General features: G+C 48.7%; 1 protein-coding gene across 10 annotated transcripts in view; it reads right to left on the bottom strand.

Annotated features, from left to right (window-relative positions):
• Positions 1-17,925, bottom strand: part of Jade1 (jade family PHD finger 1) — a 79,231-nt gene that overhangs the window by 16,440 nt on the left and 44,866 nt on the right. For 8 of the 10 annotated variants that reach the window (XM_023719463.1, XM_023719459.1, XM_023719461.1 and 5 more), the window contains 7 exons: positions 13,857-13,942; positions 13,420-13,509; positions 10,877-11,034; positions 8,629-8,816; positions 5,567-5,778; positions 2,312-2,479; positions 1,095-1,211 (listed from right to left, as the gene is read on the bottom strand). In XM_023719463.1, the coding sequence (XP_023575231.1) occupies positions 1,095-1,211; positions 2,312-2,479; positions 5,567-5,778; positions 8,629-8,816; positions 10,877-11,034; positions 13,420-13,509; positions 13,857-13,942 (1,019 nt within the window). The remainder of the gene's footprint in view (positions 1-1,094; positions 1,212-2,311; positions 2,480-5,566; positions 5,779-8,628; positions 8,817-10,876; positions 11,035-13,419; positions 13,510-13,856; positions 13,943-17,925) is intronic. The other 2 variants (XM_023719467.1, XM_004635003.3) reach the window with 2 other exon arrangements.

Genomic DNA, 17,925 nt, shown 5'->3' with positions numbered 1-17,925 from the left:
TAAAATAAATATAATGCACTAATTTTTTTAAAAAAAATTCAGGTCCATAGTCTGCATTTTTGCTATGCCAGAACGGCTGCTTTCCTAAACCAACAAACAGGGACCCTGACTACAAACAGGGACTGATGCAGACAGGTTCGGAGGCCTGTGCTAACCATTCCAGAGAAAGAGCCTTACTTGCCCTCGAGGGCCAACAGCACCACACAGTGTTTCAGGGCCTCAAACACAACAATCTAGACACCAATGTGTGGCTCAGAAGTCAACGTCACTGCAGGGTGTTAGACAACACACACACAAACATGCCAGCAAGCCATCTCCACTCCGAGTACCTCATGACCACATAGTTCTGTAGATCTTGACATGCAAATGGAGGCAGGCACACTGTGTGCGTACGTGCATGCGTGCGTGCACAGGGGTATGGGCACATGTGCGCCTGCCTGCCTTCTCAACACACATGCAGAGACACATGCCCACAGTGCAAGCAAAAGTGATCTAGGGCTGGTGAGATGGCTCAGGGGTCTAAAACACCTACTCAGAACAAGCTTAGCAAAGCACAGGGACCACGGTTCAATCCCCCAGCTCCACGTGCCAGCCAGCCCCGCCCCCTGGTGGGCTGAGCTGGCCACACACACATACACACAAATAAATAAATAAATAAATAAATAAATAAATAAATAAATAAATGGTCTAGACTACTCAGAGTGTAATAAGTTATACGAAGAATATCCGAGGCAGCACCTCCAGGCGCTCCTCCTCCGGCTGGCACCCCCAGGACTCTCACAGTGTGACAGCCTGAGCGTGGCCAGCACCGGGGCCAGCTGCCCTCTCCAGCAGTGCTGGGCTGCAGCTGCACACTATGAATGCAGGTGGGGGGTGGCCACCTCAGGCACCAGGTCAAGGAGTATGCGTTCTGGTGACGGTGCACACGATCTGCCTAGTGAAAATGGTCCCACAGGGCTGGCTGCATCCCTCAGAAACCTCTGAAGGGCCATTACGGCCTCACTCTGCTTCCTCTGAGACTTCCAGTCCCTCCCCTCATCTTGAGCCCTGCAGTGCAGGAAAAGAAAATGAAGCCAACCTGCTGAGCTGGTTACCTGGATGGAGGCCCCAAACTTCTCATTGCAGAGGCTGCACACTAGCGCCCACCGGCTGCTGGGGATGTGAGAGACCTTTGTGATGGGCTCCATCTTCTCTGGGCTGCCGATGCTCACCTAGAGGTCAAAAACAGCAGACTGTGTGGCTCAGGCCATCAGAGGCTGAACGTGGACATCAGAGACTCAGAGCTGCTGCTTCACAGCCGTTCATGAGTCAGTGGCAGGCGGCAGAGCACAGCCCCGCGCCCTGGGACACACACGTCCCTGTGTACAGAACCACGCGAACAACGCAGCCACTAATGGGGATGGTGGCACAGACCCTTACCATGAGGGCAATGCACTCTACACCTGACTCACAGGGGATTTGCCAAGACTAAAAGTCCATCTTAAATACATCTAAATACACACTTGATAAGAATAAATATATAAGCTATTTTTAATCTTTTTGCATTGAAGAAAGCCACCCCCTTCAGTCAGAACACATGACCAGACTCCAACTACCAGATAAATAAGGCGGCGTCTATGCTCAGCCTGCGTCGCTGAACTGTGTCCTGTTAATACCAAACCACAAGATCTGTTTCACCAAGACTCAAATTCTTAAAACCTCAATGCAAATCACCCTGAGATAATTTTCCTCAAGAGGAAAAATGCACCAAATCACACACCCCAAAAATGTTGGAATTTGAATCACAAATTATATTTCTCATAGTGAGCCATGCAAATTAAATTAGTCAAGGTCTGGGACTTGAAATAAATTAGACCAGACCTGAAATTAAAAAGGTTGAGGCTCGGTAAGAATTTAAATAAAAATCGCAGAAGTGTGACCTGGAGTGCTGGCACCTTCGGCACAGTGCTGCGTACATGGTTTGCTAAGTGCAAGGGTTCCCGGGGCAGCGCAGCCACAGCCCTCAGGCTCTAGGACCGCCCGCCTCAGATGAGGTGCGCAACTGGAGCGTCTGCAGGGACCCTGTGCGGACACTTGTGCACCAGACTAATACGTCACTTCATCCAGATGACATCCCCACTGCTGGGCATCGCACGGCAAAGGGACAGTGCACCAGAAAGCCAGCTTAAGGGGCACTGAGGGTAGGTAGCAAATGCAGCTGTCTCCTCGCCCGTCAGCTCAACACTGCCTGCTTCTGAGCGGCTCCCCATCCACCTGCCCAGGGCCCAGGGCCCTTGGAGCTGAAGTGCCATCTATGAACAACCACACTTACCTCGGGGATCCACAGGGCACAGCTCACATGGACCCACTTGGTTCCGCTGCGGGTGGGCTTCATAGCTCCACCCTTCTTGGGACACAGCAAGCATTTTGGCTGAACCCCCAGAGCACATGTCCGGCACAGCCAGCTGCCCTCTGGCACCTTGAGGATTCCATAGCAGGCCTGTGGTGTCATAGCATATCCCAAGGGAAAGGGAGAAAGAAAAGAAAAATTGTTTTCCCATTTGATCTACTTTGAAAACTTTTTAGGAAGAGTCTCACAGATCCACAAAGTGCGGACGGGCCCCAACCCACCAAACTGTGACCCTCTCCCCTTGGGAAAATACTGAGCAACCTCATAGGAGCCACAGGGGGTATCTGGGATTAGAGACACAATCCATATTTACTTAGCACAGGGTGGTCCTGCAGACTATCTGACAACAGAAAGTTTTAAAAGTAACTTGCTTTGCTACACAGAAACCCATCTACACCAGGTAGCTGCACACCTATCACCAGCCTCAAGCCTTTCTGCCCTCCTGATGGCAGAGGCATTCGGAGTGAGGAGACAATGTGGTGGGGCCCTCACTCCCTGACGGAACACCCTCTACCAACTAAACCCCAACAGGGCCCCATGGGAGCACACAAAGCGCGACACCCAGACAAAGGGAGAACTTGGTCTCTTTAGCTGATACTTAAAACAAAGACTGTTTTGCACAAGACAGCAAAATTACGCAAGACAGCATAAGCAGCAGAAATCAAGGCTTTTACACTAAAGTAATTAAGACAACTTGAAGAGAGAAAAGGCAAATGATAAATTAGCAGTGAAGAAATAAGACCACAATGGTACCAGGAGCACACTTGGAGCCCTTCAAAAACCAAACTATTCAGAACTTTATCCTTAAGTGAACTGAAGTCAGGAAGTCGAGAGTCCCAGTAACATAGCTCCAATTCTTCAGACAGAAAAAACACAGCCACTCAGCCTGAATGCCCAGGATGCAAAAAGGAAACCACAAGGATGAGAACTGAGCGAAGCAAAGAAGCCCCAAGATCGCAGACCTAGGAGCACATGTCAGCCCATGAATAAGCCACTGTCAACAGACTTACGGGAAAAACGATGCTAAATGACACTCTTCAGGTTTCAATTACTGAAAGTCTGTATCAGGTATTCTAGTCACCTTTGAGGAGAGTTTTCTCCACTCAAAAAGCTGGTGTAAGGGGCAGCCAAATAGTTCAGCAGATTAAAGCACCTGCAAGCATGCGCAGGGCCAGGGTTTGTTCCCTGGGCCTGCCCTGCTGGCCCCGCCCCTGGGCAGCGCCTGTAATCCCAGCTCTTGGAAGGCTGTAAACAGGAGGATCACTACAAGTCCAATCTACTAGTGAGACCCTGAACACACTATAGACCCTTTCCTTTAAAAAAAAAAAAAAGAAAACCTGGTGTAGGAACCAGGGAGGTAGCTCAGTGGTATATTACCTGCTTACAAGTGCAGGATCCTGAGTTTCAAAACAAAAAAGCTGGTGTAAGCTAATGAGGTAACATACCTTAAAGACAAGCCATAAAGGATTCTGCAGAAGAAAATATTAAGGAAAAAAAGGGCGATATGGCAGTAAGAAGAGAAAATTGAAGTGGAGAAGGGGTCACCTGAGTACCAGCCCCACCCTGATCCTGGTTAATTCATTTCTAAAATGACAGGAAAAACAATGACAAGCCATCCAGGCAAAGGAGAAACAGCAACAGTGGCAGTCACACCGCCCATGCTCAGAGCTGCACAACCTGCCCACGGGAATTGTCCATGGCCCAAAGAGACCCCCTGGAGGACTTGGAAATCCACAACTTCAAAAATGAGCTTACTGTGACTCAAGCAAGAGGTCACAGTGTCCAGAATCCCTGTCACTATGAGTTGGAGCAAGGCCACAGCTGCTGAAACCTTTGAACAGGGGCAGATAAAACTCCAAAAAGTGATGATCAAGAAATTCATACAGCAAACTTGAGTCTTCTTCCAGAGATCTGCCACACAGCTCCTCTATTCTGTTTTGTGAATGTGTTTTTTGGGATTTTTTCTTTTGTTTCGTTTTTTTTGTTTTTTTTTTTTAGGGAAGGGTCTACAGGGTGTTCATTGTCTCACTACTAGATTGGACTCCAACTGATGCGCTTGTTTACAGCCTCCCAAGAGGCTGGCCTTGTGAATGTGTTTTAAATCTTTTTTTTTTTTTTTTCAATTCCAGACAGGGCTTTTTATTTATTTTTTTTATTATGAGCAGAATATATTTATTGAGAGAAAGCTCCTGTCCTGAGAAAGGGACAGGAGGGGGGGCCCCGAGCAGGTAGTTCCCCGTGTTTTAAATCTTAGCGTCACCACGTCAATCCAAACTATCTCAAGACTGCCTTTTAACGGAATATCCTCTGTGGGCACATGGACCTACGCAAACTCATTACACAAATGCATGGATTATTGCATTAGTAAGTAAGTAAGAAAAGGGGCCCCGAGACTGTCAGCAGCTTTTTATAGACCCAGTGCCCACCCTCACTATGTCCTCAGGACTCTTATGTGAGGGCAGCTTTCTTCTCCATCAGTAGCTCAGTTCACATACTCTTGCTAACAATGTTATGGATTAAATTGTGTCCCCAATATCTCCCCATACCAGGGATCGAACTCAGGACCTTGCACTTGCAGGCAGGTCCTTAAGCCACTGAGCTATCTCCCTGGCCCATCCCACCATCTCAAAATGCAACCTTATTTAGAGACAGTCTCCCTGATGATGCAGGGAGTTAAGTAAGAACATCACACCACGGAGTGCCACACATGACTGGGATCCTGCTGGAAACACACAGTAGGAGAAAGCACACACAGCGAGGGCAGCTACAAGCCAGGAACACCAACTCGAGCCAAACCCAAGAGAGAACCACCTTTTATGTTTCACAAGGAACCTGGCCTTGTTTTCTCAACCATTTATAGCTTCCAGAACCACAAGGATTCTTGTAAGCACCCAGTGTGTGGTGCTGTGGAACCAATCACCTTATTGAGGGGTTTCTCAGCATTCTTTATGGGCCCCAAGGGTTCCCAGGAGTAAAAGCAACAAGACATATACCTAACTTGGCACGGACTCCCAGGGCGAGGAGTGTTTACAGGGTCATACTTCTTCCAGCACACAAGACTGTGGGGAAAGGGCATGGGCGCGGGGAAGCCGAGGCTCCAGGCAGCACGCGCTGCTGGCCTGGGGCTCGGGCCCCCTCAGCAGCTCCTCCCTCCCCTCGGCCACACTGCCCCCCTACCTGGTGCACACAGATGTTGCACTTGTCGCAGAACACCATCTCGTTGCCGTCCTCCCCGTCCGGGGACTGGCAGACATCGCAGACCACGTCTTCGTCATACTCGATCCCCAGCCCCTCCTCCGTCTCGATGGCATGATTCATATTGTCATAGCATCGCTGCTCAAACTCCTCCAGAACCCGTTCCATGGTGTACTCATCTAGCTCGGGCATCCCTGGAGGAAACACCAGAAAATCCACCTTAAGAAAATGGCATTATGGGGAGATAGCTCGGTAGAGGCAAGCACAAGGCCCTGAGTTCAATCCCGGGTACTGAAAAAAAAAAAAAAAAAAAACCTAAAGAGAAAGAAATTGGCATTAATGAATATATAGTGAAACAGTAAGTCTATGTAAGTTGTAGAGTTTACAATACAAAAGTAAACATTCTATCTTTGAGTGTCCCAAATTTTCTGTTAAAAGCTTCTCAAAACCCTTCCGCAGAAAAACTCATGAGAGCCTGTCCCTTATGGTCAGGCACCAAAGATGTAATAACAGAAAAATAAAAATAAACCTTGCTGGTGATCCCAGCACTCGGGAGGTGGAGGCAGGAGTGCCACAAGTTCAAGGTCAGCCTGAGCTACATAGTGGCAGCCTCTCTTAAAAAACCAAAATTGACAAACAAACTCAATGCTATTAAGCACACATACTGCTAAGTCACATAACAATTAACATGTACATGACTTTCAAAACCATCACCAAGCACATTATAGTTTGGGGTTTTGTTTTGTTTTTTTAAGTTTCTTCTCTTAGTGCTCTGAAAGGAGATTTCACTGCAAGCACCTGCACGTCTTTAAGAGGCTTATCCTCTAAACGCCACAAAGTGGACATGTACAGTTAACCAGACACAGGACAGACCAACCCAAGAAGCACCTGGAGCAAAGGCAGCAGCCACTGCGAATCGAACCAATTACACTCTTCTCAAGAAAGTTCAGAAATTAAAAGCTGAAAAGTACTTTGATGAGCTCATAGCTTACAGGAGGACGGGCTACTGGGAAGCACGGCCCGGGAAGCAGGTCGCAAGGAGCACTCACTGTCTCTTGAGGAGAGCACTTTTCTCTCCCTGTCATGGCTCCCTACCAGGACCACACTCCCCTCCCCCAGCCTTCTGCCACGCTCTTCTGCCAAGAAGAAGCATGGACTGCAACGTGAAGCCAAAGCAAATCTTTACCACTTAATTACTGGCCTTTGGTGTCTTCTTAAAGCCAACAGAAAGGGGACTGATGCAGTGACTACCATAGTATTGCCACGTGGTAGTGGAATGGGACTTGTTCTCCTCTATTTGTGGATGTTTTCCAAACTTCCTAACAGTAAAAACACTTGCACAGATAAGAAAACAGGTAAAAAAAAAAAAAAAAAAAAGAAAGAAAGAAAGAAAGAAAGAAAACAGGTTTTAAAAAATACTCCAATATACTGAAGTTAAAAAAATGGAAATTATCATGAACGCTTACAACTTGTGTGCATTTTCATAAACTGTAAAGCTGTCAAATTACCTTTCAATGTTTTTGAAAATTTAAAGGACACACTGAAACAGACACCAATAAGCTGCATACACACTGAAAATGCCTATGAGATGGCTTTTCCTCCACAGGCACTTGTCATCCCAATTCTTCCTACCAACTTTGGAAAATACCACCACCAACTTTGAAGACACTGTGCGCTATAATTAACTTCTATTATTAAAAGCAACTAATTCACACATCTTTAAGCATATGTTTAATTCGCGTTATACAAATAAATATATAACCGGTCAAAATACTCAACAGTACCTTTAGATCTGATTAATTAGTCCACTTATTATTTAAAGCATTCACAAAAGCCCAGGAGTCACCGAGCTAAGCCCTCTGACTTAACATAGAACACCTCAAGTCAGTCAAGAGTATTATTCTAGTTTTAGGTTTTTGTGGTACTGGGGATTGAATCCAGGGAGTTATACCTCTAGCCTCCTCTCTTCTTTTTTAGACACAGTCTCATCATGTGGTTCAAGCTAGCCTTGAACTCACTATGGAGGCCAGGCTAGCCTCAAGTGGCAGCAATCCGACTGCCTCAGCCTCCCAAGTGCTGGGATTGCAGAAGTGTGAGTCACCCAGACTAGCCTTAAATTTATCATCCAAATGTCTCCATCTCTCAAGCAGCTGGGATTACAGTGTGCACCACACCTTACCAACTCAGCCAGGACTCTGTTATCAATGAAACTAAAGCATAATTGTATTCAGGTCCAAGAGGTGTCTAATAACTTCTGAGAACTGTATAAAGCAGGCTCTCTCAGGCCTGCAATTCTGAAATCTACTGTCTATCAAAACACCGGAAAAGTCAAAGTAGAAAATAACATTTCTGAGCCAGTGTACAATATGGTTTTCATTCAACCAGCTGTTGGTCACAATACCAGGACAAGCTACTACTACAGGACAGGTCCCATGCCAGGCCTTCATGGAAAAGCTCAAACCTTGAAGCCCACCACCACCAAACACCATGACTAATGTGTGCTGGAGGGCAAATGAAAGGTTCAGGCCGCCAGTGCCCACCCTGCAGGGGGAATGCTGTGTAGCTAGTCACCCTGCACAGCCTCGAGAACACCAGGGCAAGGACAAACACATCAGAGGAGCAGGCCCCACCAGGTCTGGAACACGACTTCAGAAACTGCTTCAGTGCGAACATACTAGGTGTGGCTGGAGTGGGTTCATTTCAAAGTGAAGAAACTACCAGTAAAGATGGAACCTTAATAGCATGGGGGTAAGCCTTGTCATTTAGTTTCTTTGGGCATCATTTGGTTCCCTGAGAAGTGGGGGACAAGAAATGCAGGTGCTACAGCCACAGGAACTCGGCCTTCAGACCCACGGCACCAGTCCCCTTCTGCGCTGTGGGCCACACAACACTCTGGACCTGCCTGTCCTCTTCCCACAGCCACACGCACTACCCTGGAACAACTTGTGACTGAGGCAACAGAAGCTGGGGCGAGTGGACTTCCCCACACACACCAGACACTGCTCGGCATGAGGCAATGCCACAACTGACACACATTCTCTCACCCATCTCTTTAAACTCTTCATTGGTCAGCTCCAGCCACGCAGCGTCCATGTCGTTGAGGTCATATCGACACACGCTGTCAGCCAGTGTCCGGATATCAACGTAGCCCAACTCTGGAGGCTCCGAGCCCGACGAGACGATGTATTTCTTGGGCCTGATGAACATGAGGGACTTCTCTTCGGACACAACCCTAGTTAACAAGAAAACAAAGTAACCAGGTCACTCTCTACCTCATTCAGTGAAGTGTATCAGAAAGTCCCAGGTATAGCTTCTTCCTTCCCTTCTTCCTTCGCCCTCCAAAGTCCAATTCACCCCAGGTTCATGTAAAGCATAGGCCTGAAACCCCAGTGTGCCAGGTGTGGTGGCACACACCTGTATTTGGGAGGCAGAGGCAGGAAGATGGCAAATTCAAGGCCAGCCTGGGCTACTTAAGAGATTTATTTTTTTTTTAATTTTTTTTAATTTTTTATATATTTATTTATGTGTGTGTGTGTGTGTGTGTGTGGCCAGCTCAGCCCACCAGGGGGCGGGGCTGGCTGGCATGTGGTGCTGGGGGATTGAACCGCGGTCCCTGTGTTTTGTTAAGCTTGTTCTAAGTAGGTGCTTTAGACCACTGAGCCATCTCACCAGCCCTACTTAAGAGATTTAGAGACCCTTTCTCAAAGCTTGGGCAGGGAAAGGGAGGGAAAAAAAAAAAGAAAAAAAGCAATGTAGTTCCTTCTGGAAGTCCCAAGAGCAACCGCCACACCAGGCACAAGGGGCAGGGGGTATGAGTGGCCAACCCTGGCAGGGAGGTCACTGAGTTTTGCCAAGTGCTGGTTCTTAAGAACATCTGAGAAGACAAGAACAGCCAGTCGGCAAAGCATGTGCAGCACACCAAGCAGCAGCCCAGGAGAGACACGTGTGAGCTCTCATTTTACAGAACACTTTGATCGAGAGGAAAAAGTAGGCACTAGCCCTCAGGAGTAAGACACTGTGGAACCGGAGCACCCTGGCCACCAGGGGACTCTCCCCACATGCCATGCAGCTGCACGAGAGTCCTCCTCTCCTACAGCCGCTCTCCTGCCCAGGGGCCCCTGGAGAAGCACCTTCCTCCCCAACCACTCAGGGCAAGGGACCACAGGTGCACAGGGTGAGCCCGCCCAGCAGCGAGCCAGCCCTCTGGAGACCTGGGCCCACGCGCTCCTCCATAGCTGGGCCTCGGCACTTTGTAGAGGATGAACAGGCTGCCCAGGGAGTTTGTAGAAGCACTTTTAGTGCCATTATCATTAAAGAGAGTGATTTTATCTGTGGCACTGAGGACACTGAGGGATTCATTTCTCCCGCTGCACCCAAGGCAAGGTTTCAGGTGAAAACCTCCACAAGCACTGCCTGTGCTCACTTCTGTCAGAGGCTCCAGCTAAAACCAAAGCACTCAGCAAGCAGCTCTGCCACCGGGGCCGACGAGCACAGTGCGCACAGGAGAAGACGGGCCTGCAGGGCCTGGGGTTCCCTTGACTCATCCCAGCCCCACCGGGCATCAGGCCACAAAGTCACCTGAAGACTCCTCAGAGACCCCCAAATGGCAACAATTAAACCCCATCCAGTGCCTGAAGAGACACGGTGGGGACCAAGCGGGTAAGTTCAGCCTACACTCAGCAGTGAAAAGAGGAGGCCATTTTGCAAAGTTGCCCAGCACTGCAGTGGAGAAAGCAGCCAAATGAGGGGACAGTGAACCCTTTCCCTAAAGGATCACAGGAGCTTAATGATGACGAAATGAGCACACTGAGGAGTCAGGGAGCCTGCCCTGAGAGCAAAGTGATTCTTCAGGAGATCCAGAAGGCATTTCAGAGGAACATCTGAGAACAACCTGGCAAGAAAATTCCTCCTCTAAGACCCTGACTCCACACCTGTCCTCCTGGCCCCAGAAGTACCACTGCTAGTACCCAGCATGCACATACGCATGTGCACACATGCACATACATGTATGTACACGCACACACCACAGCGCAGAAGGAAAGGAAGCAAGCAACCAGCCACTCCACAGACAGTCCTGGGCACCTGCTCTTCACCCCTAAGAAAGCAGCACTTCCCCACAATAGCTGCCACTTCCTTTTGGGACTGAACTCTCATTCCTGCTAGATCTGCATGTGCACTGAGATCTCACAGACTGTCATTGCTAACTCAGAAGCTGTCTCTTTTGAGACTTCTGGCTGGAAGCAAGAAATGCACCGGGACGCAGAGCACAATTCCCTCCTCGGGAACCTCTACCTGGCCACAGGCTGCGGGATGGTCCCTGGGCTCACGGGCACCTGGACGCCCTTCTCCCACTCCTGTCTCCAGGGGTCTGCCAACACGTAGTACTCATCTGGGCTCAGCTGGTAGGAGTCGTGCAACTTCATGGCGGTGATCAGGTCTGTCCTAAACACCTGGACAGGAGAGAGAGGGACACTGACATTTGATATTTGCATTCTTTCCCAGAGCACTGGCAGCTGCAGGGTAACCATGGAGCTGCAGTGGAATGAGGTCACCGTATCAACATAGAGCAAGTCTGACCTAGTGCAGAAGCCCTTTGCCTGACACACCTTTTACCTAACTCAGGCCCGGGTGGAAGCAGGTGGCACAACACTGCCTCTCACTCCCTCAGTTAACATAACAGGCATGGCAATGATTTCAGCACCAAAACAACAAGACCATCTCTGTCCTCCTGCCACACTGAGACTCTCCATTCACTAAGTGGGCTGCTGAATACATGCACGGCCCTGAACCACCTGAGGGCAGCAGGGTTACCAACACTTCAATCCCCAGTTCTACTAAAACAAAAAGGGGGCTGCTCTTAGGGTCCGTGTTTAGAAATAAAACCATTAACCACACAGCTACTCAAGCTGAAACCTCCTCAGAGCCCCAGTCTCATCTCCAGTACCGCTTGCACCCACCCAGGCCCTGCAGCCCAGGGCGCCAGGGTGCGCAGCCTATGTTTGGTGACCACAAAGCCCCAGATGACTCCCTGCCCGGCAGAAGCACGGCCTGAGAAACTGTGGGAGGGCAGTGACCAGAGGCCACCGGAGCCCCAGGTCAGAGGGAGACCTGCAGAGCTCACTGCTGGCCTGCCTCCATACCCCTTTCAGACAGACTGAGAACCCGTTCTCCACCATGCTGAGGAGAGACCCAGGAGTTTCAAAGCACTCCTCTGCCAAGATGGCACCCCAATTCCTCACCACAGGAAAAAAAGAAATAGCTGGAAGGGTGACTTCCCTACACCTACTCCTCAAAGGCCTCACAGGCCTACAGCCACCCTTCAGCCAGGGCCAGCGCAGCACAGTGCAGCGCGTCTCACAGCCAGGCAGGCTGCACAGCTGCTCCTCGTCCTCAGCCCACTCGAGTCAAGGACTCCATCAGGAAGCTCTGGTCTCAGCCTCAGCGCCGCCCAAAGTTGTGCTTGGCACAGTGCGAGCCTGCATCTGCAGGCTGCCCTTGTTTACACAAGCCACAATGCAGAACCCTCTTGCTCAGGACAGGGAGTTCTTTCTTGTGCTGCTAAGAGCGGCTCACATCATATGCCTGCTACTGGGTCCATATTTGTTTTTCCTGGTGGCTTTTCAGGTTGGTCATCACTTTAATAAACTTCACCATAATAAAGTCTGAGGCAGTGTCTGAATGAAAAGGCTATTTTCCAGGCTGCCTGTCCAACCTGGGCTTCCCCAGGAATACCAATCCTCATTTCTGCAGTCTCACAGGAAGAGCTAGCTGGGCCATGCATCTTGCACAAAACTACACCTAATATCAAATTTACAAAAACGTCTAACCTGGTGCTATCTCCTGGCCCCAAAGAAAAAAATGCTTTAAACCCAAGCCATGTGTCTGTCTACACCTTCAGGAAGCACAGTCTGAGCCAAGCAAGTAAGTCACAAGGAGTTTTGCATCGACGGGAAACCAAACTGAAGCACGTGAGAAAGGCAGCCCCCATCCTTCACTCCAGGTCCCAGGACAGATACCCTCAGATGGACTAAGCTCCCAACTCCCTGGCAGAGTTCAGCACGAGATGGCCACATACAGAAACACTGGTCGGTCAGGGACAAGGCCAACACAAGGCACCTGCTGCCTGGCTCAAAGGCTCCCACACCACTGCTGGGCCCAGCTCACAATGGCAGGGCCCCGCACACTCCTGTGCTAAACTGATAGCACACTATGTACTTTCAGGGTCAGAAAGCAGCAAGTAAGCAAGTGCTTCAGGTCACACGAACAACAGCCTGGAATGAACCCAAGGGATGAGCGGCCACCTTCCCACTATCCCCAGACCGCATGTGTAAGAGCCCCTAGGACGGCTGTCTGCAATCCCCAAAGACATGCACGCTTCCTCACGGGGCTGTAATTCCAAAGCCAACAAACCCCCACCCACTTACTCAGCACCCGCCCAGCTTCCCCACCACATCAGAAGGCCAAGGCGGGCCTGTCTCACTCTGCCTGCCACTACAGCACAAAGCCAACCTGAAAGCCATCCGGTCCAAAGGCAGCAAAAACCTAAAAGCTCAACCCAAAAGCTCTTTCCTATAATCTGTTCACTTGAGAAATATGAGAAACTAAAATGCCTCCTTTGAATCCTCAGAGCCCAGTATAGGTGTTCAGAGAACAGTCTCAGGACAAGTGGGGTCCCTAACCCACACAGGCCAGCAGCAAGATACACTTTAAAGCAATCCGAGATAGAAAGATAAACGACACAATGCGGGGCAGCAGGGGAAACATAAGATGGGAAACAAATTGAGAAGGGGAGGGAGCCTTAAGCATAATCCCCAAAACAAAACTCCCAGAATTACATTGGGTTGTTGCCAAATAAGCCACAGATTCATGGCTAAAACTAACTTGAGGCTGGCAGTGACTTGGCAGCAGCTGAACCCGCTCATCTCCTGGCCAGAAGAAAAGTTGTTGGGAGCCAGCGAGGATGGAACAGGAAAGGAAAAAAAGAATACAATTAATAATAATAGCTAACATTTACTGAGCACTTTTTATGTGCTGGGAACTATTCATGTGCTTTGTGTGTATGAGTCTACATGTGTTAACCCACTTACTACTCACGGGAATCCTGTGAAATACACCTGTGTTACCCATCTGGCAGGTGTGTAAACAGGTGCCAGGAAGTTAGGGAACTTGCCCAGGACTGCACATAGACACAATCAAGCAGGCGTGTGTGGGAGCGTGTACTCGTGCATACATGTGTTTTACATGCACAAGCAGGCAAGCATTTAGGAAGTACCTCCGAGGGTTTCCGGTCTTCATGTCTGGAGCAGGAACTTCTCCTGTGCTGGGATCGAGAATTCTGGGACCACGTAGTTGACAGGCCTGAAGAAACACAGACCCGATTAGAAAGTGCAGCTATGGAGTTCTCCAGGTGTCCTTCCCACAAGCACCATGGCTCACTGCAGTGATGCCCCATGTTTCCCACCCGAGCCTCTCAAGACCTCTTCACTGCCATTGCTCATCTGAACACGTACTTTGCAACACAGGCCCAGGGAGATCACAGGTCTGCCAGGTGCAGGTACAGCACACCAACAGACAGCACAGCAGGGTACACACAGAGGGAGCCTGTACTCTTGAAGAGGTTCAGTCTGACGTTACTACATACACTGGAAAACACCTTACAGGGTTCCTAATGAACTCTAGATCCCAGTGTCTCTATGCTAAGTCCTAAGGCTATGCTCAAAACATCACACAAGACTTTAACTTCACAGACATACAACTTTGCATTCCCATAGAGGGAACCTCCAGACAACTTTACAATTTTCTATCCTACTTTCCCATGAAAATGGCCTCGGCTCCTTCTTCCCTTTCCCCCAGGGCACCCCAAAACCATCAAATGGCCTCTCTGAGGCACTCAAGCCTCCTAACTGCCACCAAGACGGAACTCCTCTCCGCCAAGACTTCCCTGTCACACGGAGAGCTCTGTCCCAGCTAAAACGCTCCCTCTGCCTCTGTGCAGCTCTCCTTCCTGGATCTGCACTGACCACATTCTTCCATGTTCTCATAAGCACTAGTACTTCCAATCCAGAGCACAGAAGAGACTGTCAGACCGAGCTTCACCCAGAGCCAGTGTGACCTTCACATTAGACACCAGCTCTAGGCTCAGCTCAGCATTCTAAATACTGAGTTTCACATTGAAACTGTGCCTCTGCCACGTACCTCCCTGCTGCAGTAAACAGCACCTCCATTTCTACCTGGGACCACCTAAGTCACCTTTCACCCAGGACACATCGAGTCACTGGACAGGCCATCAGCTGAATTTCCTATACCTTACAACTCCAGTTCCTTGTCTCCCCTGTGCCCTGCCTCCTATTAATCTATTAAGTGCACAATTAATCAGAGCTTCCCTCTCAGTAGATACCAGATTGCTGCAAAAGACTCAGAACAGCCCTTAGAACCACTCTAGTTTTTGTTCAACTTAACAACCTCTACGTTCTATCTTTAACAATCAGCACCCTAGTTCTCAACACTTATACCATTGCCCAGAAGTTAACCCCAAAAAGTAAAAGTCACAGCATGAGGAGCTACCGCTCAACCAGTACAATCACCTTACACTGAACGCTGTATTTCTACACAGTCCAGAGTCAAGGGCACAGAATTAAAGCACAATGAGACCTTGGGGACATTACAAAATAGATCCTGCACTTAAGCCCATCATCGGATTTACAACAACCAAGACTAAAGAGGATTGCTGCGCTTACCTCCGACAGGCAAGGCGTCGGTGCCACCCTTGAGCACCTGTTCTGTTACATCAGCAAACTGGATTTCCTACATGCGGACCCATGACAGTCCAGTAAGAACTTAGAAATGTTTTACTCCCACACTGAAAGAAGTACTCTGGGGACACTAGGGTAAAACCAATTTAGAGGTTCTATATTTGGTCGTTACGGGAAATGCGAAAGGCATAAATCAAGGTAGGAACATAGAGGCAAGGCGGCTGAGGGGTTCCCTACACCTTCAGAGTGGACAACTTCCCACCTTCGCATCTGGGAGGCCAGCCTCCAGTGGGGTCACAAGCTGGAAAGGGTGAGGGGAGGAACACACAGAAGGTCTGGGAAGAGAGAGGACTTGGGGCAGAGACGGATGACCTCTTTACTCACTATGGGAAGGGTTATAAATACAGCACAAACCTAAACATTTAGAAAGAATCACTCCTAAAAATTCACCTGAGGGCCTGGGGGATAGCTCAGTAGAATAAGCGTTTGCCTGGCAAGCACAGGATCCTGAGTTCAATCCCCAGTACCACAAAGAAAAAAAAAAAAATCACCTGAAGTACTGACTGGACAACAAAAACAAGAAATTCATTCATTCTCTGGCTCTGTGAGGACTCAAGCATTCGGCTTTGCGACGCTCTGTGCAACACGGGTAAGGGCCCTCCTGTGTGCCCTTCAGCGGAACACCACCCAACCATGAGAAGAAAGGCACTATTAATGCCACAACATGGATAAATATTAAAACAACCAGGCCGAGTAAAAGAAGCCAGGCCAATGAATGGGCACACGCTGTAGTTCTCCATTTCTAGAAATACTTGGAAAACGTAAACTAATCTACAGTGACAGAAAGCAGATCAGGAATTGGAGAAAAGAGGGAAGGATTATTTTGATTTTGATTATGTCCTGGGTATGAACACATCAAAATGTACACACAAGCTGGGTGGCTCATTATGTGTCAATTATCCCTCAAACACAGTTATTAAAAGTTACTATTCAAATCTCACTCACTTGCAGTGAAGAAAAAGAAAATGCTCTGTATTCACCTTGCATGGGCGACATACAACCTGGACTTGGCAGCTGCTGAGCCAGGCGAGGTGTGGCAAGAGGGACCTACAGGGCTTGTGAGACATCTCCTCCCCCCGCATTCTCAAGGCGGGCGCTCACTCTATCAAGAGCCACTAGAAGAAGGCATGGAATTCACCACGGAGCATACAGCCTAAATCTCAGTGCTGCGCAACAAGATAGTCTCAATACTGTTTCTGAAAAGTAAACCAAAAATTATAAAAAGAACTGAAGGTGGCAGGCACCAAAAATCTACTTCAGTTTTACCTAATAGAAGATATGTGCTCAAAGAAAATGAAGTCAAGGAAAATACAGCAACATTCAAAGACAGATGGGTGAGGCCCCTGCTTCCTGCTCGAATGCGCCTCCACCTATGGTAGCATTCATGGGGGGCTCCGCAGGACTGTCCTGCCATTGTCACCCCAGGGCCCTGCCTACAGCCACGCTCTCCTGCCCAGGTCAGGGAGCTCCCAGATGATTATCAAAACATAATGCATTCCTTTTTAATTAAAAAAAATTACGTTGTAAAACTCTTCATAAAGCGTAGGGGCTGGGGGAGGCCCAACTAGATAGACCAGAGGATTTCATACTCTGAAAGGCCTGAGACAGTGCTTCACACTTAGCAAACCACCAGACACCCTGTCAAAACGGCTGCGAATACACCAGGTTGGTACTGCCTTTGCTGGTGCTTCCAGAATGCTAGCATTTAATGACCAACTAAACTAACGTAACCTTCCCACCCCCTGCCTTGGGCTTTTCAGGAGAGAAGTTCTGAACTCTTAACAATTTGAAAAAAATGTCTAAAATCATTTTATTGCCATTTACACAGTAATATTATTACCAAAACCCAAGTCCACTCAAAGGTCAAAAAAGAGGTTTTTTGAGACAGGGCTCACTATGCAGTTCAGGCTGCCTTGAACTCAACTTGTGTAGCTCAGGCTGATCTTGAACTCACAGCAATCCTCCTGCCTCAGCCTCCTGAGTGCTGGGGTTACAGGTGTGTGCCACCACACCTAATTCAAGTGTCAAATTTAAATGAGTTACAAATTTGACACATACACAATTAGCTATATATTTGGTACTGGAATCAAACTCAGGACCTCACACTTGCCAGGCAGGCGCCGTGCCACTGAGTTATACCCTGGCCCAACAATTCTGTATTAAACACTGAAAAGAAGAGGGGACTTTCTGTTTTGTTTTTAGTATCTCTTTAAGACAACCTTGGGGATCAGACAGTAATAAAAGGCCCACAGATCACAGCAAGGTACGGACGCTGCCTGTGCACTCCGAGCCCTTCTCTCTGGTCCTATGATAATCTTAATCGCTCCTTTTGAAATATTAAAAATAGCCTCCTGTCCTTCCCTACATCTACAATAAGGGAAAACCTCAAGAGTAAATCTAAAGCATACTGAACACCGCCATGTGTGGTGCACTGTGTGACACACCGCTTAGGCTGCGACAGGCAGGAAAGACTGCAGCTGGACTGAACCTGGGGCTCCACATTCACTCTGAAACAATCTTGCCACTGCC

The sequence above is a fragment of the Octodon degus genome, unplaced genomic scaffold (genome assembly GCF_000260255.1).
Source record: "Octodon degus isolate 3935 unplaced genomic scaffold, OctDeg1.0 scaffold00068, whole genome shotgun sequence".
Classification (NCBI taxonomy): domain Eukaryota; kingdom Metazoa; phylum Chordata; class Mammalia; order Rodentia; family Octodontidae; genus Octodon; species Octodon degus.
This window is presented reverse-complemented; position numbering and strand designations above follow the sequence as displayed.